The sequence below is a fragment of the Phyllobates terribilis genome, unplaced genomic scaffold (genome assembly GCF_046119375.1).
Source record: "Phyllobates terribilis strain yellow unplaced genomic scaffold, ASM4611937v1 Scaffold_4__5_contigs__length_816908805, whole genome shotgun sequence".
Lineage (NCBI taxonomy): Eukaryota > Metazoa > Chordata > Amphibia > Anura > Dendrobatidae > Phyllobates > Phyllobates terribilis.
In genome coordinates, this window is record NW_027362764.1 from 804,560,285 (window position 1) to 804,586,440 (window position 26,156).

The 26,156-nt window shown below is 54.6% G+C and overlaps 2 protein-coding genes across 2 annotated transcripts; both read right to left on the reverse strand.

The window, feature by feature from the left end:
- Window positions 1–22,511: 22,511 nt before the first annotated feature.
- LOC141264586 (histone H2B 1.1) lies at window positions 22,512–22,892 on the reverse strand. Its single transcript, XM_073676862.1, has one exon. The coding sequence runs from the start codon at window positions 22,890–22,892 to the stop codon at window positions 22,512–22,514; it is 381 nt and encodes a 126-aa protein (XP_073532963.1).
- Window positions 22,893–24,123: 1,231 nt separating this feature from the next.
- Window positions 24,124–24,534, reverse strand: LOC141264740 (histone H3-like). Its single transcript, XM_073677000.1, has one exon. The coding sequence runs from the start codon at window positions 24,532–24,534 to the stop codon at window positions 24,124–24,126; it is 411 nt and encodes a 136-aa protein (XP_073533101.1).
- Window positions 24,535–26,156: the final 1,622 nt, after the last annotated feature.

Sequence of the window (26,156 nt, forward strand, 5' to 3'; positions counted from 1 at the left end):
GAACCACAAGGTTAAGCACATGAGCCAGGCATGGTACGTGTGTGATCTCGCCTCAGAGCCACCACCAGGTTACGGCCATTGTCACACACGACCATGCCTGGATGTAGGTTCAGCGGTCTCAGCCACAGATCTGCCTGCTCTTTCACAGCTGTCCACAACTCACAAGCAGTGTGAGGTTTATCACCTAAGCTTATGAGTTTCAGCACAGCCTGTTGCCGCTTGGCGGAGGCAGTACTGCAGTGCTTCCAGCTTGTAACTAATGTGGTGATATCTGAGATGGAGGCTGAACATGAGGAGGATGATGCGCAGGAGCTGCACACTGTGGGGGCAACTTTGACTGACATAGGGCCCGCAATCCTCGGTGTGGGGAAGATGTGTTCTGTCCCAAGGTCCGACTGGGTCCCGGCTTCCACTATGTTTACCCAGTGTGCCGTCAGAGAGATGTACCGTCCCTGGCCACAAGCACTTGTCCACGGGTCCGTTGTCAGGTGGACTCTTCCAGTAACTGCGTTGTTGAGGGCACGGCAGATGTTTTGGGACACGTGCTTGTGTAGTGTGGGGATGGCACACTGGGCAAAATAGTGTCGGCTGGGGACCGAGTACCGAGGGACGGCCACTGCCATAAGGTTGCTGAAGGATTCCGTCTCCACCAGCCTAAAAGGCAGCATTTCCAACGCAAGCAGTCGTGAAATGTGCGAATTTAGGACAGTGGCCTGTGGGGCGTTGGCTGCGAATTTGCGCTTTCATTCAAAGGTCTGGGATATGGACAATTGAACGCTGCGGTGGGACGTGGACGTGAACGTTGATGCTGTTTCTTGAGAAACTGCCATAACAAGTGAAGACTGAGAGGAGGGGGCATCTTTGTGACTCGCCCCTTGGGCCCCGCGTACACGTGTAGTGAGTTACCCGGAACCAGGTCTCTGGGGGATGCTGGGGTTTGTAGTCTCCGTGGCAGCGACCCGGTCCCGTGGCTCAGGGTGGTCAAACATGTGGCAGTCTTTATAGGGTTTTGAGTTAATTGTCCGACTACGCCACCCGTGGATTGCGGTCAAGGTGTACCGCCGCTGCGAGGAAGACCGCTGAGGCTGGTGTTGTGTGCACAGCAGAGAATGGGATAACTCCCCACGGGAGGAGTATATCCTCAGGGCAGTAAGTGTAGATGATGGGAGTGATGGTGCGGGCGTCCCAGTACTAGCAGTGCTGACGCGGTGAGAAAGCACAGACACAAGGTGTTGCAGTTCAAATGCTTTACTCACAGTTTTCATCCAGGTCACTTGTGCGCAGGTGGGACCGCCCGAGCCGTGCTGCGTCCACCAGGCAAGGGGCTCGGTCAACCCCCAGGTAATTCCGGAGTGTGGCCCAGGACTCCCTTCTATTCTTTTCTTTGGCCGTGCCCCACCAGTGACACTACTTTTGTCCAGCTGCCTCGGGCCTTCTCTTGGGAGGGCTTCGTGCTCACTGCCCTGACCCTATGTGGTATGCCTTTCTAGTAGGTGTAGTGAGGGGTCGCACCAAGATATGATCACGACCGCCGGTCCTTGGCTGAGGATTAGTCGCCTCCACCAATTTGGGATCCGGTACCCTGTTCTGCCTACCCGTCACCTGCAATCTCCTGGGCCTTTTGGGTTCCTTCTGCCTTAGTGTCTCTGGGCCTCTCTTGGTGTTCTGTTCCTTTCTTTCTTTTTTTCCTTTCTGTTCCTTTCTGTTCCTTTTCCTTGCTGTTACTGTCCTTCTCCTCTGGCTCTGGCCTTCACTCTAGGCCTGCCTCGTGGAGCTGGGCCCTGACTGAGCCACAGCTCCCTGTCAGCCCTCCTGGCTGAACTCTCCTTCTCTCTTCTCCTCCTGACTGAACTGTACTGAACTGAACTGACTACTCTAAGATGGTGCCCACCTTATATACCCCCCTCTCTGTGTATGAGCCCAGGTGACTTGCAACCAATGGGCTCCTACCTATGCCCAGAAACCGTCCCCTCCTGCTCCTACATCACTGGGTTTGCTTCCCCCTCCCACTTCAGCCAGGGACAGATGCTGTCGTGCCTGCACTTCTGTCTCGTGGCAGCACCGTTGAGCTGTCCCCGGAAATGGGGTGTGTGTGATGCATGCAGCCTACCGAGCCCTGATCCACACTCCCTCCTTACCCGGGAGTGGAATACCACACCTCTGGGTGAGGTGCAATACCCCTGTAGCGGCTGAACCCTCGGGGCGCTACATTTACATGCAGTATGGACAGGGGATTGCCTTGCACACACAACAGGGGGTTCTATTACACGCACAACAGCCGAAGAAGCAGTGGTGACACCCGCTGACACTGGTCGTGGACCCTGGGGTTCGCCCCACAAAGTCAGGTGTTTTGCTGCCATGTGCCTGATCATGCTGGTGGTGGTCAGGCTGGTAGTTTTGTCACCCCTGCTGATGCTGGCATGGCAGGTGGTACAAATGGCCTTTTCAGGGTTATCAGCAGAGTCTTTAAAAAAAAATTCCAGACTGGAAGACCTACAGGTTGTACTGGCAACGTCCCTCGTGTTGGTGTTACGGGAAACGGTTGCCTGCCTTCTGTCTGCGGCCACCACACTGCTTCTTCCTGCCTGTTGGGGTACTCTGCCTCCCTCCCCCTGTGTGCTGCTGGCCTCGCTCTGCGTGTCCTCCTGCCACGTTGGGTCAGTTACTAGATCATCCACCACCTCCTCCTCTTCCACTTTCACACCACGGTCCTCCTCCTCACTTTGTGGCAATTGTGTCTCGTCATTGTCCACCTCTTGTGACAAATTGCCAGCGTCGCCTTCCTGTGGCCGTGGCTGTTCAAATATTTGGCCATCGCTACATGGGATCTCCACTTCCACAACTTCAAGCGGAGCAGGCGAGGGGCCCAAATATGGAAATGGACCAGTGAACAGCCCTTCAGAGTGTCCAACTGTGGGATCAGTTGCTGTCTGACGACACTCGGCATGGTGGGAGGAAGAAGCATCAGGGTGAGGAGGAGTATGGGGTCGAGACTCACGGCTACTAACACTTGACCGTGTGGAAGACAGACCGGAGGTGGTGGTGCCCAGGTAACTGGAAGTATTATCTGCTATCCAATTAATAACCTGTTCACACTGATCAGTTCGCAATACTGGTGTTGTTCTGTGCTTCCCTAGTAATTCGGTCAAGAAGTGGGAGCGAGAAGATGTGGCTGTTGGTTGTGGCACATTTTCACCTTGGCCACGGCCCCGTCCTCTGCACACACAATCACCAGAACGTCCACTTCCACGTCCCTTGCCACGCGCCTTGCCCATTGTAAAGGAAGTAAAATAGCTTACACTCGCACTATCAATGGAAAAAGGGTAATAAAAAGGAGATTAGAACCGTGGAAGAGGAAAACCACAGTTCTATTTCTCTGGCCTACACCAGACTCTTTTAAACAGATATTGGTGTCTGAACAGTCAGCGAGACACTGAAAATGATTTTTTTAAGGAAAAAAGACAAAAAAGTGGATAATGCAGAGATTTGAACTGTGGAACTACAAAACCACAGTTATAATTTCCTGGTGTATACCAGAATTGTTAAAATAGATATATTTGTGTCTGAACAGTCAGCGACTCGGCAAAAACTCTTACTGTCGCTCTTATTCATTCTTGTCTCGACTACTGCAACTCTCTACTTATCGGTCTCCCTCTTACTAAACTCTCCCCTCTCCAATCCGTCCTTAATGCAGCAGCCAGGATCATATTCCTCGCCAACCGCTACACCGATGCCTCTTCCCTGTGCCAGTCATTGCATTGGTTGCCCATCCAATACAGAGTTCAATTTAAACTTATCACGCTTACCCACAAAGCACTCCATGCTTCAGCACCACCCTACATCTCCTCCCTTGTCTCAGTCTACCACCCTACACGTGCCCTCCATTCTGCCAGTGACTTAAAACTTAAATACTCCATAATCCGAACTTCCCACTCCCGTCTACAAGATTTCTCGTGTGCTGCGCCAATTCTTTGGAATGCACTACCCAGGACAGTTCGATTAATTCCCAATATCCAGTTTCAAGCGGATCCTAAAAACCCATTTCTTTAGACTGGCGAATCGCCTAAACACACTCTGTCCGTCCCAGTTTTCCCGCATATTAAAATCTTCTTCAATTTCAGATTCATACCAACCATGCACATAATAGCCTCGGTCAGGACTGCACACATACTGGCAGGCGACACAGACGGCGGCTTCATACAGTGAGAAAGCTGGTTGAGCAGAAATTTCAGGAAATAGAGCATACAGGGCGGCCCCCGATTTCAGTGAGCCCACTCCGACCAGGAGATCGTGTGTTATTAAGGGCCAAACCGGTTGGGAGTAAGCTAGACCATCATTGGGAAGCAGTACCATATCGAGTGGTGAAGCAGATCCATCCAAAGAATTCAGTCTATGAGGTTAGGCCTGAAGTGGGTGATGCCACGACATCTAGGGTGTTGCACCGTAATATGCTACGACCCTGTTCGTCCGAAGCAGAGGACTGTAACAGAATTGAGCCTGCAGAAAAACTAACTGAAGTGCCACACATGGTGACTCTGGAAGACGAAGAAGGGTGGGCTACAATGCAATTGAGCCCTTCAGTCCCGAGTGAGATACAAAATGGATCAGGAGGCGATTTACAACCTTCACTGCTTGATTTATCATATACCCCGGAATCACCTTCGCGGGAGGAACCCCGAAGAACCGAACGGGCTAATGCCGGGATCCCTCCTAACCAATATGCTCAACAGGAGTTTATCTGGTGTCAGATTCAACAGAAAACAGAAGAGTGTGCTCAACTCTTGTCTGAACTTACGAGGAGGCATCGATCTCGCAAAGATCGGAGGGTGTGGGGATTGTAGGTGGTCGGTGGACCAATGTCAGGTGGGAGCTGTGAGGCCTGAACATCTGGTGGGATCGCTGACTGTAGAAGGAGCAGTGAGGAGAGAGGAGTGCGGGCGGCGGCTGATTCCAGACTCAGATCCTCTGCAGATCGGGTTTACATCGTTCATATGTCTGAGATCCCGTGTGTGACAGCCTGTAATATCGGTCTGCATATGGTCATAGTGAAGATGCTGTAGGATCGGACGAATAAGAAACCATCCACAGCATCGTCAGGCAATGGTTGGTTCTGTTGGACTTGTGTCTTCTAACAACCGTAAACAATAAATGTTGTTACCAAATTACAAGGATGGAAGCAGCGGAGCAACAAGACGTCGTTATAAGCGGAGAACTGTGCTGGACGGAATCTTATCTCCCAGGAATCCGTCTGCAGACAGTGAGGAGGCGCCGGCACCGATCACTTACAGGTTCCCCTATTGGTAGCCGGCTGCTCCCTGCTCCTCACTACTACCCTCATCATCTACTCACTGGAGTCCTCCTTCTCTATGATCCACACGTGGACACAGATTATTCCGGAGGATCCCGGCATCAGTGTAATGTGCGGTCGGAGCTACAGCCGGCAGCGATCTCCTGTGCTCGGTGTGATGGAGGATAAAGCGGATCACATCCCGCTCCCTCACCGCAGCCGGTATCACAGGAGCGGACACTGCGCCATTAACCCGGGGATCCGACTCCTGTGCGGGAGAAGATCGGCCGCCGATCAATAAACACGAGCAGATCTCCTGAGAGCCGCCCGACCGGAGACCGGGTGTTACACAGACTGAGACAAAGAGCAGAGAAACTGTCAGCCAATGTGCGGGAGATTCAAATTCAGAGATCAGCCAATCAGCACTAAGCAGAACCACAGGAGACACCAGATCCGACCATTAATGACAATGTGAGATTTATAACTGGAAATAGATCAGTCTGGGAGTTCATCATCGATCAGACGCCTCCACCGATCTGGGGAGCAAATGGTTAATGTAACTTCATCGGTAAATCAGCGAAAAATTCAGAGATCCGATCACAAAGAGAAACTGCTGGAAATGTCACTGAGTTACCAGCTCATCTCCGCACATTAAAGCAGAACAATGGAGACAGCGGCACTAGGACCCAGCGCTCCGGGAGAGGACGGCAGAGCTAGAATCTGTCCCCAAATACAGAGCTCCCCTGTACCTCGATATACCGCGCACTTTCTACTACTGAGCTTCCCGGTAATAGGAGCCGCTCAGTGCAGCCACATGTTCCCCGGGAAGAGAAGAGTAACACAGAAGCGACCACGGATGAGCTGTAGACGGGACATGGAGCTACAGGAGGCAGGGGAGGAGCAGGTCTTGTAGTGAGGGGTTATGGAGCTACAGGAGGCAGGTGAGGAGCAGCTCTTGTAGTGACAGGACATGGAGCTACAGGAGGCAGGTGAGGAGCAGCTCTTGTAGTGACGGGACATGGAGCTGCAGGAGGAAGGTGAGGAGCAGCTCTTGTAGTGACGGGACATGGAGCTACAGGAGGCAGGTGAGTAGCAGCTCTTGTAGTGACGGGACATGGAGCTACAGAAGGCAGGTGAGGAGCAGCTCTTGTAGTGACGGGACATGGAGCTACAGGAGGCAGGTGAGGAGCAGCTCTTGTAGTGACGGGACATGGAGCTGCAGGAGGAAGGTGAGGAGCAGCTCTTGTAGTGACGGGACATGGAGCTACAGGAGGCAGGTGAGGAGCAGCTCTTGTGACGGGACACGGAGCTACAGGAGGCAGGTGATGAGCGGCTCTTGTAGTGACGGGACATGGAGCTACAGGAGGCAGGTGATGAGCAGCTCTTGTAGTGACGGGACATGGAGCTACAGGACGCAGGTGAGGAGCAGCTCTTGTAGTGACGGGACATGGAGCTACAGGAGGCAGGTGAGGAACAGTTCTTGTAGTGACGGGACATGGAGCTACAGGAGGCAGGTGAGGAGCAGCTCTTGTGACGGGACATGGAGCTACAGGAGACAGGTGAGGGGCAGCTCTTGTAGTGAAGGAACATGGAGCTACAGGAGGTAGGTGAGGAGCGGCTCTTGTAGTGATGGGACATGGAGCTACAGGAGGCAGGTGAGGAGCAGCTCTTGTAGTGACGGGATATGGAGCTACAGGAGGCAGGTGAGGAGCAGCTCTTGTAGTGACGGGATATGGAGCTACAGGAGGCTGGTGAGGAGTATCTCTTGTAGTGACGGGACATGGAGCTACAGGAGGCTGGTGAGGAGTAGCTCTTGTAGTGACAGGACATGGAGCTACAGGAGGCAGGTGAGGAGCAGCTCTTGTAGTGACGGGACATGGAGCTACAGGAGGCTGGTGAGGAGTAGCTCTTGTAGTGACAGGACATGGAGCTACAGGAGGCAGGTGAGGAGCAGCTCTTGTAGTGACGGGACATGGAACTACAGGAGGCAGGTGAGTAGCAGCTCTTGTAGTGACGGGACATGGAACTACAGGAGGCAGGTGAGTAGCAGCTCTTGTAGTGACGGGACATGTAGCTACAGGAGGCTGGTGAGGAGCAGCTCTTGTAGTGACGGGACATGGAGCTACAGGAGGCTGGTGAGGAGTAGCTCTTGTAGTGACAGGACATGGAGCTACAGGAGGCAGGTGAGGAGCAGCTCTTGTAGTGACGTGACATGGAACTACAGGAGGCAGGTGAGGAGCAGCTCATGTAGTGACGGGACATGGAGCTACAGGAGGCAGGTGAGTAGCAGCTCTTGTAGTAACGGGACATGGAGCTACAGGAGGCAGGTGAGGAGCAGCTCTTGTAGTGACAAGACATGGAGCTACAGGAGGCAGGTGAGGAGCAGCTCTTGTAGTGACGGGACATGGAGCTACAGGAGGCTGGTGAGGAGTAGCTCTTGTAGTGACAGGACATGGAGCTACAGGAGGCAGGTGAGGAGCAGCTCTTGTAGTGACGGGACATGGAGCTACAGGAGGCTGGTGAGGAGTAGCTCTTGTAGTGACAGGACATGGAGCTACAGGAGGCAGGTGAGGAGCAGCTCTTGTAGTGACGGGACATGGAACTACAGGAGGCAGGTGAGTAGCAGCTCTTGTAGTGACGGGACATGTAGCTACAGGAGGCAGGTGAGGAGCAGCTCATGTAGTGACGGGACATGGAGCTACAGGAGGCAGGTGAGTAGCAGCTCTTGTAGTAACGGGACATGGAGCTACAGGAGGCAGGTGAGGAGCAGCTCTTGTAGTGACGGGACATGGAGCTACAGAAGGCAGGTGAGGAGCAGCTCTTGTAGTGACGGGACATGGAGATGCAGGAGGCAGGTGATGAGCGGCTCTTGTAGTGACGGGACATGGAGCTACAGGAGGCAGGTGAGGAGCAGCTCTTGTAGTGACGGGACATGGAGCTACAGGAGGCAGGTGAGGAGCAGCTCTTGTAGTAACGGGACATGGAGCTACAGGAGGCAGGTGAGGAGCAGCTCTTGTAGTAACGGGACATGGAGCTGTAGGAGGAAGGTGAGGAGCAGCTCTTGTAGTGACAGGACATAGAGCTATAGGAGGCAGGTGAGGAGCAGCTCTTGTGACGGGACACGGAGCTACAGGAGGCAGGTGAGGAGTTGCTCTTGTAGTGACGGGACATGGAGCTACAGTAGGCAGGTGAGGAGCAGCTCTTGTAGTGAGGGGACATGGAGCTACAGGACGCAGGTGAGGAGCAGCTCTTGTAGTGACGGGACATGGAGCTACAGGAGGCAGGTGAGGAGCAGCTCTTGTGACGGGACATGGAGCTACAGGAGGCAGGTGAGGGGCAGCTCTTGTAGTGTAGGAACATGGAGCTACAGGAGGCTGGTGAGGAGCGGCTCTTGTAGTGATGGGACATGGAGCTACAGGAGGCAGGTGAGGAGCAGCTCTTGTAGTGAGGGGACATGGAGCTACAGGAGGCAGGTGAGGAGTAGCTCTTGTAGTGACGGGACATGGAGCTACAGGAGGTAGGTGAGGAGCGGCTGTTGTAGTGACGGGACATGGAGCTACAGGAGGCAGGTGAGGAGCAGCTCTTGTAGTGACGGGACATGGAGCTACAGGAGGCAGGTGAGGAGCAGCCCTTGTAGTGACGGGACATGGAGCTGCAGGAGGCAGGTGATGAGCGGCTCTTGTAGTGACGGGACATGGAGCTACAGGAGGCAGGTGAGGAGCAGCTCTTGTAGTGACAGGACATGGAGCTACAGGAGGCAGGTGAGTAGCAGCTCTTGTAGTGACGGGACATGGAGCTACAGGAGGCAGGTGAGTAGCAGCTCTTGTAGTGACGGGACATGGAGCTACAGGAGGCAGGTGAGGAGCAGATCTTGTAGTGACGGGACATGGAGCTACAGGAGGCAGGTGAGGAGCAGCTCTTGTAGTGAGGGGACATGGAGCTACAGGAGGCAGGTGAGGAGCAGCTCTTGTAGTGACGGGACATGGAGCTACAGGAGGAAGGTGAGGAGCAGCTCTTGTAGTGACGGGACATGGAGCTATAGGAGGCAGGTGAGGAGCAGCTGTTGTGACGGGACATGGAGCTACAGGAGGCAGGTGAGGAGCAGCTCTTGTAGTGACGGGACATGGAGCTACAGGAGGCAGGTGAGGAGCAGCTCTTGTAGTGACGGGACATGGAGCTACAGGAGGCAGGTGAGTAGCAGCTCTTGTAGTGACGGGACATGGAGCTACAGGAGGCAGGTGAGGAGCAGCTCTTGTAGTGAAAGGACATGGAGCTACAGGAGGCAGGTGAGGAGCAGCTCTTGTAGTGACAGGACATGGAGCTACAGGAGGCAGGTGAGGAGCAGCTCTAGTAGTGACGCTACATGGAGGCAGGTGAGGAGCAGCTCTTGTAGTGACGGGACATGGAGCTACAGGAGGCAGGTGAGGAGCAGCTCTTGTTGTGACGGGACATGGAGCTACAGAAGGCTGGTGAGGAGCAGCTCTTGTAGTGACGGGACATGGAGCTACAGGAGGCTGGTGAGGAGTAGCTCTTGTAGTGACAGGACATGGAGCTACAGGAGGCAGGTGTGGAGCAGCTCTTGTAGTGACGGGACATGGAACTACAGGAGGCAGGTGAGTAGCAGCTCTTGTAGTGACGGGACATGGAGCTACAAGAGGCAGGTGAGGAGCAGCTCTTGTAGTGACGGGACATGGAAATACAGGAGGCAGGTGAGGAGTAGATCTTGTAGTGACAAGACATGGAGCTACAGGAGGCAGGTGAGGAGCAGCTCATGTAGTGACGGGTCATGGAGATACAGGAGGCAGGTGAGTAGCAGCTCTTGTAGTAACGGCACATGGAGCTACAGGAGGCAGGTGAGGAGCAGCTCTTGTAGTGACGGGACATGGAGCTACAGGAGGCAGGTGAGTAGCAGCTCTTGTAGTAACGGGACATGGAGCTACAGGAGGCAGGTGAGGAGCAGCTCTTGTAGTGACAGGACATGGAGCTACAGGAGGCAGGTGAGGAGCAGCTCTTGTAGTGACGGGACATGGAGCTACAGGAGGCAGGTGAGGAGCAGCTCTTGTAGTGACGGGACATGGAGCTACAGGAGGCAGGTGAGGAGCAGCTCTTGTAGTGACGGGACATGGAGCTGCAGGAGGCAGGTGATGAGCGGCTCTTGTAGTGACGGGACATGGAGCTACAGGAGGCAGGTGAGGAGCAGCTCTTGTAGTGACAGGACATGGAGCTACAGGAGGCAGGTGAGTAGCAGCTCTTGTAGTGACGGGACATGGAGCTACAGGAGGCAGGTGAGGAGCGTCTCTTGTAGTGACGGGACATGGAGCTACAGGAGGCAGGTGAGGAGCAGCTCTTGTAGTGACGGGACATGGAGCTACAGGAGGCAGGTGAGGAGCAGCTCTTGTAGTGACGGGACATGGAGCTGCAGGAGGAAGGTGAGGAGCAGCTCTTGTAGTGACGGGACATGGAGCTATAGGAGGCAGGTGAGGAGCAGCTCTTGTGACGGGACACGGAGCTACAGGAGGCAGGTGAGGAGTTGCTCTTGTAGTGACGGGACATGGAGCTACAGGAGGCAGGTGAGGAGCAGCTCTTGTAGTGAGGGGACATGGAGCTACAGGAGGCAGGTGAGGAGCAGTTCTTGTAGTGACGGGACATGGAGCTACAGGAGGCAGGTGAGGAGCAGCTCTTGTGACGGGACATGGAGCTACAGGAGGCAGGTGAGGAGCAGCTCTTGTAGTGACGGAACATGGAGCTACAGGAGGTAGGTGAGGAGCGGCTCTTGTAGTGACAGGACATGGAGCTACAGGAGGCAGGTGAGGAGCTGATCTTGTAGTGACCGGACATGGAGCTACAGGAGGCAGGTGAGGAGCAGCTCTTGTAGAGACGGGACATGGAGCTGCAGGAGGCAGGTGATGAGCAGCTCTTGTAGTGAGGGGACATGGAGTTGCAGGAGGAAGGTGAGGAGCAGCTCTTGTAGTGACGGGACATGGAGCTATAGGAGGCAGGTGAGGAGCAGCTGTTGTGACGGGACATGGAGCTACAGGAGGCAGGTGAGGAGCAGCTCTTGTAGTGAGGGGACATGGAGCAACAGGACGCAGGTGAGGAGCAGTTCTTGTAGTGACGGGACATGGAGCTACAGGAGGCAGGTGAGGAGCAGCTCTTATAGTGACGGGACATGGAGCTACAGGAGGCAGGTGAGGAGCAGCTCTTGTGACAGGACATGGAGCTACAGGAGGCAGGTGAGGAGCAGCTCTTGTAGTGACGGAACATGGAGCTACAGGAGGTAGGTGAGGAGCGGCTCTTGTAGTGACGGGACATGGAGCTACAGGAGGCAGGTGCGGAGCTGAACTTGTAGTGACGGGACATGGAGCAACAGGAGGCAGGTGAGGAGCAGATCTTGTAGTGACGGGACATGGAGCTACAGGAGGCAGGTGAGGAGCAGCTCTTGTAGTGACGGGACATGGAGCTACAGGAGGCAGGTGAGGAGGAGCTCTTGTAGTGACGGGACATGGAGCTACAGGAGGCAGGTGAGGAGCAGCTCTTGTAGTGACGGGACATGAAGCTACAGGAGGCAGGTGTGGAGCAGCTCTTGTAGTGACGGGACATGGAGCTACAGGAGGCAGGTGAGGAGCAGCTCTTGTAGTGAGGGGACATGGAGCTACAGGAGGCAGGTGAGGAGCAGCTCTTGTAGTGACGAGACATGGAGCTACAGGAGGCAGGTGAGGAGCAGCTCTTGTAGTGACGGGACATGGAGCTACAGGAGGCAGGTGAGGAGCAGCTCTTGTAGTGACGAGACATGGAGCTACAGGAGGCAGGTGAGGAGCAGCTCTTGTAGTGACGGGACATGGAGCTACAGGACGCAGGTGAGGAGCAGCTCTTGTAGTGACGGGACATGGAGCTACAGGAGGCAGGTGAGGAGCGTCTCTTGTAGTGACGGGACATGGAGCTACAGGAGGCAGGTGAGGAGCAGCTCTTGTAGTGACGGGACATGGAGCTACAGGAGGCAGGTGAGGAGCAGCTCTTGTAGTGACGGGACATGGAGCTGCAGGAGGAAGGTGAGGAGCAGCTCTTGTAGTGACGGGACATGGAGCTATAGGAGGCAGGTGAGGAGCAGCTCTTGTGACGGGACACGGAGCTACAGGAGGCAGGTGAGGAGTTGCTCTTGTAGTGACGGGACATGGAGCTACAGGAGGCAGGTGAGGAGCAGCTCTTGTAGTGAGGGGACATGGAGCTACAGGAGGCAGGTGAGGAGCAGTTCTTGTAGTGACGGGACATGGAGCTACAGGCGGCAGGTGAGGAGCAGCTCTTGTGACGGGACATGGAGCTACAGGAGGTAGGTGAGGAGCGGCTTTTGTAGTGATGGGACATGGAGCTACAGGAGGCAGATGAGGAGCAGCTCTTGTAGTGAAGGAACATGGAGCTACAGGAGGTAGGTGAGGAGCGGCTCTTGTAGTGAAGGGACATGGAGCTACAGGAGGCAGATGAGGAGCAGATCTTGTAGTGACGGGACATGGAGCTACAGGAGGCAGGTGAGGAGCAGATCTTGTAGTGACGGGATATGGAGCTACAGGAGGCAGGTGAGGAGCAGCTCTTGTAGTGACGGGACATGGAGCTACAGGAGGCAGGTGAGGAGCAGCTCTTGTAGTGACGGGACATGGAGCTACAGGAGGCAGGTGAGGAGCAGCTCTTGTAGTGACAGGACATGGAGCTACAGGAGGCAGGTGTGGAGCAGCTCTTGTAGTTACAGGACATGGAGCTACAGAAGGCAGGTGAGGAGCGGCTCTTGTAGTGACGGGACATGGAGCTGCAGGAGGGAGGTGATGAGCAGATCTTGTAGTGACGGGACATGGAGCTGCAGGAGGAAGGTGAGGAGCAGCTCTTGTAGTGACGGGACATGGAGCTATAGGAGGTAGGTGAGGAGCAGCTGTTGTGACGGGACATGGAGCTACAGGAGGCAGGTGAGGAGCAGCTCTTGTAGTGAGGGGACATGGAGCTACAGGACGCAGGTGAGGAGCAGCTCTTGTAGTGACGGGACATGGAGCTACAGGAGGCAGGTGAGGAGCAGCTCTTATAGTGATGGGACATGGAGCTACAGGAGGCAGGTGAGGAGCAGCTCTTGTGACGGGACATGGAGCTACAGGAGGCAGGTGAGGAGCAGCTCTTGTAGTGACGGAACATGGAGCTACAGGAGGTAGGTGAGGAGCGGCTCTTGTAGTGACAGGACATGGAGCTACAGGAGGCAGGTGAGGAGCTGATCTTGTAGTGACGGGACATGGAGCTACAGGAGGCAGGTGAGGAGCAGCTCTTGTAGAGACGGGACATGGAGCTGCAGGAGGCAGGTGATGAGCAGCTCTTGTAGTGAGGGGACATGGAGTTGCAGGAGGAAGGTGAGGAGCAGCTCTTGTAGTGACGGGACATGGAGCTATAGGAGGCAGGTGAGGAGCAGCTGTTGTGACGGGACATGGAGCTACAGGAGGCAGGTGAGGAGCAGCTCTTGTAGTGAGGGGACATGGAGCAACAGGACGCAGGTGAGGAGCAGTTCTTGTAGTGACGGGACATGGAGCTACAGGAGGCAGGTGAGGAGCAGCTCTTATAGTGACGGGACATGGAGCTACAGGAGGCAGGTGAGGAGCAGCTCTTGTGACAGGACATGGAGCTACAGGAGGCAGGTGAGGAGCAGCTCTTGTAGTGACGGAACATGGAGCTACAGGAGGTAGGTGAGGAGCGGCTCTTGTAGTGACGGGACATGGAGCTACAGGAGGCAGGTGCGGAGCTGAACTTGTAGTGACGGGACATGGAGCAACGGGAGGCAGGTGAGGAGCAGATCTTGTAGTGACGGGACATGGAGCTACAGGAGGCAGGTGAGGAGCAGCTCTTGTAGTGACGGGACATGGAGCTACAGGAGGCAGGTGAGGAGGAGCTCTTGTAGTGACGGGACATGGAGCTACAGGAGGCAGGTGAGGAGCAGCTCTTGTAGTGACGGGACATGAAGGTACAGGAGGCAGGTGTGGATCAGCTCTTGTAGTGACGGGACATGGAGCTACAGGAGGCAGGTGAGGAGCAGCTCTTGTAGTGAGGGGACATGGAGCTACAGGAGGCAGGTGAGGAGCAGCTCTTGTAGTGACGAGACATGGAGCTACAGGAGGCAGGTGAGGAGCAGCTCTTGTAGTGACGGGACATGGAGCTACAGGAGGCAGGTGAGGAGCAGCTCTTGTAGTGACGAGACATGGAGCTACAGGAGGCAGGTGAGGAGCAGCTCTTGTAGTGACGGGACATGGAGCTACAGGACGCAGGTGAGGAGCAGCTCTTGTAGTGACGGTACATGGAGCTACAGGAAGCAGGTGAGGAGCAGCTCTTGTAGTGACGGGACATGGAGCTACAGGAGGCAGGTGAGGAGCACCTCTTGTAGAGACGGGACATGGAGCTACAGGAGGCAGGTGAGGAGCAGCTCTTGTAGTGACGGGACATGGAGCTACAGGAGGCTGGTGAGGAGCAGCTCTTGTAGTGACAGGACATGGAGCTACAGGAGGCAGGTGAGGAGCAGCTCTTGTAGTGACGGGACATGGAGCTACAGGAGGCTGGTGAGGAGTAGCTCTTGTAGTGACGGGACATGGAGCTACAGGAGGCAGGTGAGGAGCAGCTCTTGTAGTGACGGGACATGGAGCTACAGGAGGCTGGTGAGGAGTAGCTCTTGTAGTGACAGGACATGGAGCTACAGGAGGCAGGTGAGGAGCAGCTCTTGTAGTGACGGGACATGGAACTACAGGAGGCAGGTGAGTAGCAGCTCTTGTAGTGACGGGACATGTAGCTACAGGAGGCAGGTGAGGAGCAGCTCATGTAGTTACGGGACATGGAGCTACAGGAGGCAGGTGATTAGCGGCTCTTGTAGTAACGGGACATGGAGCTACAGGAGGCAGGTGAGGAGCTGCTCTTGTAGTGACAGGACATGGAGCTACAGGAGGCAGGTGAGGAGCAGCTCTTGTAGTGACGGGACATGGAGCTACAGAAGGCAGGTGAGGAGCAGCTCTTGTAGTGACGGGTCATGGAGCTACAGGAGGCAGGTGAGGAGCTCTTGTAGTGACAGGACATGGAGCTACAGGAGGCAGGTGAGGAGCAGCTCTTGTAGTGACGGGACATGGAGCTACAGAAGGCAGGTGAGGAGCAGCTCTTGTAGTGACGGGACATGGAGCTACAGGAGGCAGGTGAGGAGCAGCTCTTGTAGTGAAGGGACATGGAGCTGCAGGAGGAAGGTGAGGAGCAGCTCTTGTAGTGACGGGACATGGAGCTATAGGAGGCAGGTGAGGAGCAGCTCTTGTGACGGGACACGGAGCTACAGGAGGCAGGTGATGAGCGGCTCTTGTAGTGACGGGACATGGAGCTTCAGGAGGCAGGTGAGGAGCAGCTTTTGTAGTGAGGGGACATGGAGCTACAGGACGCAGGTGAGGAGCAGCTCTTGTAGTGACGGGACATGGAGCTACAGGAGGCAGGTGAGGAGCAGTTCTTGTAGTGACGGGACATGGAGCTACAGGAGGCAGGTAAGGAGCAGCTCTTGTGACGGGACATGAAGCTACAGGAGACAGGTGAGGGGCAGCTCTTGTAGTGAAGGAACATGGAGCTACAGGAGGTAGGTGAGGAGCGGCTCTTGTAGTGATGGGACATGGAGCTACAGGAGGCAGGTGAGGAGTAGATCTTGTAGTGACGGGACATGGAGCTACAGGAGGCATGTGAGGAGCAGATCTTGTAGTGACGGGACATGGAGCTACAGGAGGCAGGTGAGGAGCAGCTCTTGTAGTGACGGGACATGGAGCTACAGGAGGCAGGTGAGGAGCAGCTCTTGTGACGGGACATGGAGCTACAGGAGGCAGGTGAGGAGCAGCTCTTGTAGTGACAGGACATGGAGCTACAGGAGGCAGGTGTGGAGCAGCTCTTGTAGTGACGGGGCATGGAGCTGCAGGAGGCAGGTGATAAGCAGCTCTTGTAGTGACGGGACATGGAGCTGCAGGAGGAAGGTGAGGAGCAGCTCTTGTAGTGACGGGACATGGAGCTATAGGAGGCAGGTGAGGAACAGCTGTTGTGATGGGACATGGAGCTACAGGAGGCAGGTGAGGAGCAGCTCTTGTAGTGAGGGGACATGGAGCTACAGGACGCAGGTGAGGAGCAGCTCTTGTAGTGACGGGACATGGAGCTACAGGAGGCAGGTGAGGAGCAGCTCTTATAGTGACGGGACATGGAGCTACAGGAGGCAGGTGAGGAGCAGCTCTTGTGACGGGACATGGAGCTACAGGAGGCAGGTGAGGAGCAGCTCTTGTAGTGACGGGACATGGAGCTACAGGAGGCAGGTGAGGAGCGGCTCTTGTAGTGACGGAACATGGAGCTACAGGAGGTAGGTGAGGAGCGGCTCTTGTAGTGACGGGACATGGAGCTACAGGAGGCAGGTGAGGAGCTGATCTTGTAGTGAAGGGACATGGAGCTACAGGAGGCAGGTGAGGAGCAGCTCTTGTAGTGACGGGACATGGAGCTGCAGGAGGCAGGTGATGAGCAGCTCTTGTAGTGACGGGACATGGAGCTGCAGGAGGAAGGTGAGGAGCAGCTCTTGTAGTGACGGGACATGGAGCTATAGGAGGCAGGTGAGGAGCAGCTGTTGTGACGGGACATGGAGCTACAGGAGGCAGGTGAGGAGCAGCTCTTGTAGTGAGGGGACATGGAGCTACAGGAGGCAGGTGAGGAGCAGCTCTTATAGTGACGGGACATGGAGCTACAGGAGGCAGGTGAGGAGCAGCTCTTGTGACGGGACATGGAGCTACAGGAGGCAGGTGAGGAGCAGCTCTTGTAGTGACGGAACATGGAGCTACAGGAGGTAGGTGAGGAGCTGAACTTGTAGTGACGGGACATGGAGCAACAGGAGGCAGGTGAGGAGCAGATCTTGTAGTGACGGGACATGGAGCTACAGGAGGCAGGTGAGGAGCAGCTCTTGTAGTGACGGGACATGGAGCTACAGGAGGCAGGTGAGGAGCAGCTCTTGTAGTGACGGGACATGGAGCTACAGGAGGCAGGTGAGGAGCAGCTCTTGTAGTGACGGGACATGGAGCTACAGGAGGCAGGTGAGGAGCAGCTCTTGTAGTGACGGGACATGGAGCTACAGGAGGCAGGTGAGGAGCAGCTCTTGTAGTGAGGGGACATGGAGCTACAGGAGGCAGGTGAGGAGCGGCTCTTGTAGTGACGGGACATGGAGCTACAGGAGGCAGGTGAGGAGCAGCTCTTGTAGTGACGAGACATGGAGCTACAGGAGGCAGGTGAGGAGCAGCTCTTGTAGTGACGGGACATGGAGCTACAGGAGGCAGGTGAGGAGCAGCTCTTGTAGTGACGAGACATGGAGCTACAGGAGGCAGGTGAGGAGCAGCTCTTGTAGTGACGGGACATGGAGCTACAGGAGGCAGGTGAGGAGCAGCTCTTGTAGTGACGGGACATGGAACTACAGGAGGCAGGTGAGTAGCAGCTCTTGTAGTGACGGGACATGTAGCTACAGGAGGCAGGTGAGGAGCAGCTCATGTAGTTACGGGACATGGAGCTACAGGAGGCAGGTGATTAGCGGCTCTTGTAGTAACGGGACATGGAGCTACAGGAGGCAGGTGAGGAGCTGCTCTTGTAGTGACAGGACATGGAGCTACAGGAGGCAGGTGAGGAGCAGCTCTTGTAGTGACGGGACATGGAGCTACAGAAGGCAGGTGAGGAGCAGCTCTTGTAGTGACGGGTCATGGAGCTACAGGAGGCAGGTGAGGAGCTCTTGTAGTGACAGGACATGGAGCTACAGGAGGCAGGTGAGGAGCAGCTCTTGTAGTGACGGGACATGGAGCTACAGAAGGCAGGTGAGGAGCAGCTCTTGTAGTGACGGGACATGGAGCTACAGGAGGCAGGTGAGGAGCAGCTCTTGTAGTGAAGGGACATGGAGCTGCAGGAGGAAGGTGAGGAGCAGCTCTTGTAGTGACGGGACATGGAGCTATAGGAGGCAGGTGAGGAGCAGCTCTTGTGACGGGACACGGAGCTACAGGAGGCAGGTGATGAGCGGCTCTTGTAGTGACGGGACATGGAGCTTCAGGAGGCAGGTGAGGAGCAGCTTTTGTAGTGAGGGGACATGGAGCTACAGGACGCAGGTGAGGAGCAGCTCTTGTAGTGACGGGACATGGAGCTACAGGAGGCAGGTGAGGAGCAGTTCTTGTAGTGACGGGACATGGAGCTACAGGAGGCAGGTAAGGAGCAGCTCTTGTGACGGGACATGAAGCTACAGGAGACAGGTGAGGGGCAGCTCTTGTAGTGAAGGAACATGGAGCTACAGGAGGTAGGTGAGGAGCGGCTCTTGTAGTGATGGGACATGGAGCTACAGGAGGCAGGTGAGGAGTAGATCTTGTAGTGACGGGACATGGAGCTACAGGAGGCATGTGAGGAGCAGATCTTGTAGTGACGGGACATGGAGCTACAGGAGGCAGGTGAGGAGCAGCTCTTGTAGTGACGGGACATGGAGCTACAGGAGGCAGGTGAGGAGCAGCTCTTGTGACGGGACATGGAGCTACAGGAGGCAGGTGAGGAGCAGCTCTTGTAGTGACAGGACATGGAGCTACAGGAGGCAGGTGTGGAGCAGCTCTTGTAGTGACGGGGCATGGAGCTGCAGGAGGCAGGTGATAAGCAGCTCTTGTAGTGACGGGACATGGAGCTGCAGGAGGAAGGTGAGGAGCAGCTCTTGTAGTGACGGGACATGGAGCTATAGGAGGCAGGTGAGGAACAGCTGTTGTGATGGGACATGGAGCTACAGGAGGCAGGTGAGGAGCAGCTCTTGTAGTGAGGGGACATGGAGCTACAGGACGCAGGTGAGGAGCAGCTCTTGTAGTGACGGGACATGGAGCTACAGGAGGCAGGTGAGGAGCAGCTCTTATAGTGACGGGACATGGAGCTACAGGAGGCAGGTGAGGAGCAGCTCTTGTGACGGGACATGGAGCTACAGGAGGCAGGTGAGGAGCAGCTCTTGTAGTGACGGGACATGGAGCTACAGGAGGCAGGTGAGGAGCGGCTCTTGTAGTGACAGAACATGGAGCTACAGGAGGTAGGTGAGGAGCGGCTCTTGTAGTGACGGGACATGGAGCTACAGGAGGCAGGTGAGGAGCTGATCTTGTAGTGAAGGGACATGGAGCTACAGGAGGCAGGTGAGGAGCAGCTCTTGTAGTGACGGGACATGGAGCTGCAGGAGGCAGGTGATGAGCAGCTCTTGTAGTGACGGGACATGGAGCTGCAGGAGGAAGGTGAGGAGCAGCTCTTGTAGTGACGGGACATGGAGCTATAGGAGGCAGTTGAGGAGCAGCTGTTGTGACGGGACATGGAGCTACAGGAGGCAGGTGAGGAGCAGCTCTTGTAGTGAGGGGACATGGAGCTACAGGAGGCAGGTGAGGAGCAGCTCTTATAGTGACGGGACATGGAGCTACAGGAGGCAGGTGAGGAGCAGCTCTTGTGACGGGACATGGAGCTACAGGAGGCAGGTGAGGAGCAGCTCTTGTAGTGACGGAACATGGAGCTACAGGAGGTAGGTGAGGAGCTGAACTTGTAGTGACGGGACATGGAGCAACAGGAGGCAGGTGAGGAGCAGATCTTGTAGTGACGGGACATGGAGCTACAGGAGGCAGGTGAGGAGCAGCTCTTGTAGTGACGGGACATGGAGCTACAGGAGGCAGGTGAGGAGCAGCTCTTGTAGTGACGGGACATGGAGCTACAGGAGGCAGGTGAGGAGCAGCTCTTGTAGTGACGGGACATGGAGCTACAGGAGGCAGGTGAGGAGCAGCTCTTGTAGTGACGGGACATGGAGCTACAGGAGGCAGGTGAGGAGCAGCTCTTGTAGTGAGGGGACATGGAGCTACAGGAGGCAGGTGAGGAGCGGCTCTTGTAGTGACGGGACATGGAGCTACAGGAGGCAGGTGAGGAGCAGCTCTTGTAGTGACGAGACATGGAGCTACAGGAGGCAGGTGAGGAGCAGCTCTTGTAGTGACGGGACATGGAGCTACAGGAGGCAGGTGAGGAGCAGCTCTTGTAGTGACGAGACATGGAGCTACAGGAGGCAGGTGAGGAGCAGCTCTTGTAGTGACGGGACATGGAGCTACAGGACGCAGGTGAGGAGCAGCTCTTGTAGTGACGGGACATGGAGCTACAGGAAGCAGGTGAGGAGCAGCTCTTGTAGTGACGGGACATGGAGCTACAGGAGGCAGGTGAGGAGCACCTCTTGTAGTGACGGGACATGGAGCTACAGGACGCAGGTGAGGAGCAGCTCTTGTAGTGACGGGACATGGAGCTACAGGAGGCAGGTGAGGAACAGCTCTTGTAGTGACGGGACATGGAGCTACAGGAGGCAGGTGAGGAGCAGCTCTTGTAGTGACGAGACATGGAGCTACAGGAGGCAGGTGAGGAGCAGCTCTTGTAGTGACGGGACATGGAGCTACAGGAGGCAGGTGAGGAACAGCTCTTGTAGTGACGAGACATGGAGCTACAGGAGGCAGGTGAGGAGCGGCTCTTGTAGTGACGGAACATGGAGCTACAGGAGGTAGGTGAGGAACGGCTCTTGTAGTGACGGGACATGGAGCTACAGGAGGCAGGTGAGGAGCAGATCTTGTAGTGACGGGACATGGAGCTACAGGAGGCAGGTGAGGAGCAGCTCTTGTAGTGACGGGACATGGAGCTACAGGAGGCAGGTGAGGAGCAGCTCTTGTAGTGACGGGACATGGAGCTACAGGAGGCAGGTGAGGAGCACCTCTTGTAGTGACAGGACATGGAGCTACAGGAGGCAGGTGAGGAGCAGCTCTTGTAGTGACAGGACATGGAGCTGCAGGAGGCAGGGGAGGAGCGGCTCTTGTAGTGACGGGACATGGAGCTACAGGAGGCAGGTGAGGAGCAGCTCTTGTAGTGACGGGACATGGAGCTACAGGAGGCAGGTGAGGAGCAGCTCTTGTAGTGACGGGACATGGAGCTACAGGAGGCAGGTGAGGAGCGGCTCTTGTAGTGACGGGACATGGAGCTACAGGAGGCAGGTGAGGAGCAGCTCTTGTAGTGACGGGACATGGAGCTGCAGGAAGAAGGTGAGGAGCAGCTCTTGTAGTGACGGGACTTGGAGCTACAGGAGGTAGGTGAGGAGCAGATCTTGTAGTGACGGGACATGGAGCTACAGGAGGTAGGCGAGGAGCGGCTCTTGTAGTGACGGGACATGGAGCTACAGGAGGCAGGTGAGGAGCAGATCTTGTAGTGACGGGACATGGAGCTACAGGAGGCAGGTGAGGAGCGGATCTTGTAGTGACGGGACATGGAGCTACAGGAGGTAGGCGAGAAGCGGCTCTTGTAGTGACGGGACATGGAGCTACAGGAGGCAGGTGAGGAGCAGATCTTGTAGTGACGGGACATGGAGCTACAGGAGGCAGGTGAGGAGCAGCTCTTGTAGTGACGGGACATGGAGCTATAGGAGGCAGGTGAGGAGCACCTCTTGTAGTGACAGGACATGGAGCTACAGGAGGCAGGTGAGGAGCGGCTCTTGTAGTGACGGGACATGGAGCTACAGGAGGCAGGTGAGGAGCAGCTCTTGTAGTGACGGTACATGGAGCTACAGGAGGCAGGTGAGGAGCAGCTCTTGTAGTGACGGGACATGGAGCTACAGGAGGCAGGTGAGGAGCAGATCTTGTAGTGATGGGACATGGAGCTACAGGAGGCAGGTGAGGAGCAGATCTTGTAGTGACGGGACATGGAGCTACAGGAGGCAGGTGAGGAGCAGCTCTTGTAGTGACGGGACATGGAGCTACAGGAGGCAGGTGAGGAGCAGCTCTTGTAGTGACGGGACATGGAGCTACAGGAGGAAGGTGAGGAGCACCTCTTGTAGTGACAGGACATGGAGCTACAGGAGGCAGGTGAGGAGCACCTCTTGTAGTGACGGGACATGGAGCTACAGGAGGCAGGTGAGGAGCAGCTCTTGTAGTGACGGGACATGGAGCTACAGGAGGCAGGTGAGGAGCGGCTTTTGTAGTGACGGGACATGGAGCTACAGGAGGCAGGTGAGGAGCATCTCTTGTAGTGAAGGGACATGGAGCTACAGGAGGCAGGTGAGGAGCAGCTCTTGTAGTGACGGGACATGGAGCTACAGGAGGCAGGTGAGGACGGGGTGGTGGCTCTTAGAAGAGCCTTTGGTTGCGGGTGCAGAGCACTGAGGAGCAGATCACTTGGCGCTGGTGTACTTGGTGACGGCCTTGGTGCCCTCGGACACGGCGTGCTTGGCCAGCTCTCCAGGCAGCAGCAGGCGCACGGCGGTCTGGATTTCCCGGGAGGTGATGGTGGAGCGCTTGTTGTAGTGAGCCAGGCGGGAGGCTTCCCCTGCGATGCGCTCGAAGATGTCGTTGACGAAGGAGTTCATGATGCCCATGGCCTTGGAGGAGATGCCGGTGTCGGGGTGGACCTGCTTCAGCACCTTGTACACGTAGATGGCGTAGCTCTCCTTCCTGCTCTTCCTCCGCTTTTTGCCGTCCTTCTTCTGAGTCTTAGTCACGGCTTTCTTGGAGCCCTTCTTGGGCGCTGGAGCAGACTTGGCGGGATCAGGCATGATGAGAGGCAACAGGTCTGGTCACAAGTGAGAAGAACAATAATTCTGCTCCTCCCAGAGCGGCAGTATTTATATTCCGGCCATGCAAATGAGCCCTGCTGTCAGATCACTATTCCACTGGGTGACAAAGTCATGTGACCAAAAATGAAATAAGCACCGCCCACTGCAGCTCATTGGTGGCTCCAAAAGTCTTGTTTCCATTGGCCGTATATCTCCATAGAGTGCTGCAAACCCGGTGTAATGCTGTATAGCTCCATATACTTCAGTATAATAATAATTTTTATTTATATAGTGCCAACATATTCCACAGCACTTTACCCCCATGTAATGCAGTATTCCCCACTTACTGCTGTATACCTCCATGTAATAATGTATCCTTCAATGTACCCCCATATAGTGCTGTATACGGTGACAGCTGTTTGTGCCTGTCCTGTACGTCCATCAATACAATGCTGTATACACCCATGTAGTGCTGTATAATCTACAGATGGTCTTGTAAACCCACATATACTCCCCATACAATTCTATAAACCCCATACAATGCTCTACACTTAATATAATGCTGAAAAGCCTTTATAGTACAGTATATGTCCCCAGTGCTGTATAACCTCTATGTAGTACATATACTCTCCATAAAGCGCCGAGTCAGACCCGAAACTAAATCTTTATCATAAGAGCCGGGTATAATGATCGGCAGCAGCCGTCACCGATCTGGGGAGCAAATATTAATAATTATTCAGTGGAGAAAGGTCGATCAGAGCGGAAGGGAGCACAGCTGAAAGCAGCGGAGCAGTGAAAGAGTTAACAGCCTATCCGTCCACAACCGGCAGACCATGGGCTCAGGCGGCACTAGGACCTAGCGCGGGTGAGGGATGTGGTGACCGATCAGTAATGACGTCAGTAATCTCTGCTCTCAGCAGTGACCGGTAATGATCCTCCGGAGAGCGAGCAGCGACTGAGCGGGAAATTCACATCCACCAACTGATCAGTGAATGAGAAGGAAACATTGGAGTAAAGCTCCGCCCACAGGAACCGACCTATCCACGACCACAAGTTTCCTCAATTCAACATTCACTAGTAGATCCCCAATAATTATACGGAAATAGTAACTGCGCGGAGAATACGGAGGAGCAGAATGGTGGCTAATCATGAGAGTTCTGGATCAGCTCGTCTTGGAGGATTTGGTGGCTCTGAAAAGAGCCTTTGTGTTGTCCTCGGGGCCCGGGCAGATCTAAGCTCTCTCCCCGCGGATCCTGCGGGCCAGCTGGATGTCTTTGGGCATGATGGTGACCCTCTTGGCGTGAATGGCGCACAGGTTGGTGTCCTCGAACAGCCCCACCAGATAAGCCTCGCTGGCCTCCTGCAGCGCCATCACCGCCGAGCTCTGGAAGCGCAGATCGGTCTTGAAGTCCTGGGTGATCTCCCTCACCAGGCGCTGGAAGGGAAGTTTACGGATCAGCAGCTCGGTGGACTTCTGGTAGCGACGGATCTCCCGGAGAGCGACTGTTCCTGGCCGGTAGCGATGCGGCTTCTTCACTCCGCCAGTGGCAGGAGCGCTCTTCCTGGCGGCCTTAGTGGCCAGCTGCTTGCGAGGAGCTTTCCCTCCGGTGGATTTACGGGCAGTCTGCTTGGTTCTGGCCATAGCGCTGTATAGACGGGTACAGAAGTGATGAGCGGAGGGAGCAGGGAATTTATACTCGTGTGCGCGTCCTCATTGGTCTCTGAGAAACACGCCCCCATGCGCGCCATCGGTTCTTATATAAAAAGAGTCCAATTAACACCTGATGTGTTTAGCCAATCATAATGAAGAGTAAGCTCCGCCTTCCCCAGTAACCCCGCCCCTTCCACGATGTGCTCTCATTTCCCGCTGCTGTAAGAAATCAGGTCCCATCATCTCTTACACACGGCTTATGGAGCAGCGGCCGCCGATGTAACTGCACTGCCATGTCCCCATGTACACGGCGCTGTACAGTGCAGTTCCCGCATTATCACCAGGTCACACCTATTATGGAGACCCTCTTTGGTTTAAGGAGAACTTTGGTTTAGACAGCAAAGAGTCTTCACATTGCCGGCGAGATTCAAATGAAGGTACTTCATCGATGTAGGAAGAGAGACAGAATACATGTGACAGGAATTGTCAGCAAGTAGAGTCTTCTGGTGTGGTAACCTAGACTCACCAATTTATTAGCTAGACAAAAAAGCGGAACTTCGTTTTTACATACAACTGAACAGACAACCAAAATAGCTTATCCGTAACAAACACATTTCCCTTGACCAAGCGTAAAATCTTCTCAGAGACTTTCACAGGAAACCAGCATCTTAGTCAGACATTTCACAATGTATGTCTTAAAACACTCAAGCAGAGGCCTCATGAATCAGAATTGTTTTATCTAATTAATAATATCTAGGTATTAAAAATTAACCATAACAATTCCTCCCTTTTTATTATTTTACAAAACAATTTATTCATCAGCTACTTCCCCATGCTATAAAAGCCTGGAGGGGACGAATCCCGTTCACCGACAAATATCTTGCTTGTAAATCTCATCATATATGTTTATAGGAGAAGTGGCATTATATTTCGCAGGCCTGTGATGTTTAATCTTGTGGGTTTTCTTGCATAGTCTCTTAATAGCAAATATACTAATCCTGGCAACTATATACACTAGTAATATCAAAATTCCTATTTGTAGAATACCTTGTAGGATATCCATTAGCCATCCACCTATACCCTTGAACCAATTGACAGGATTAAGAAATGAGAAAGTGTCGCTCCACCAGGAATCTTTGTTGACATGATGTTCTTGGAGCCACGCTTCCCTCATTTCTCTAACTATCTCTATCTTGGTATTTACCTGGAAATTTCCTGCAGGGTCTATGTAGTGGCAACAGGTAGGGCCTATTATCTGACACATCCCACCCTCTCTAGCAGTCAAGTAATCTAGTACTATGGTGTGTTGGTTAGTAACTGCAATTAGTTGTTTCTGTACAATATTAGATGTATTGAGAACGTCAAGAATCTGGAAGATCTGGTCATCTAGATAATCAGTCGCTTCTACTAACTTATCCCACATTTGCATTATTAATGGGTAAATGAATAAAACACTAAAAAATTTGTTAGCCACCCCCATTTCTACAAGATGTGGTTTACCATTTGGTCAGGGTTTGTCGTCTGCAGCTCGTCTGTACAGTGTGTGTAGAGGGATTGCTTTAATATCTACTCTTGTGTGAGGTACTATAAAAGTAGAAGGTGTCAGAAAGGCC

Excerpts from the sequence above, each read along its gene's own strand:
- LOC141264586 (XM_073676862.1), bottom strand. The coding sequence starts at position 22,892 with ATGCCTGATCCCGCCAAGTCTGCTCCAGCGCCCAAGAAGGGCTCCAAG.
- LOC141264740 (XM_073677000.1), bottom strand. The coding sequence starts at position 24,534 with ATGGCCAGAACCAAGCAGACTGCCCGTAAATCCACCGGAGGGAAAGCT.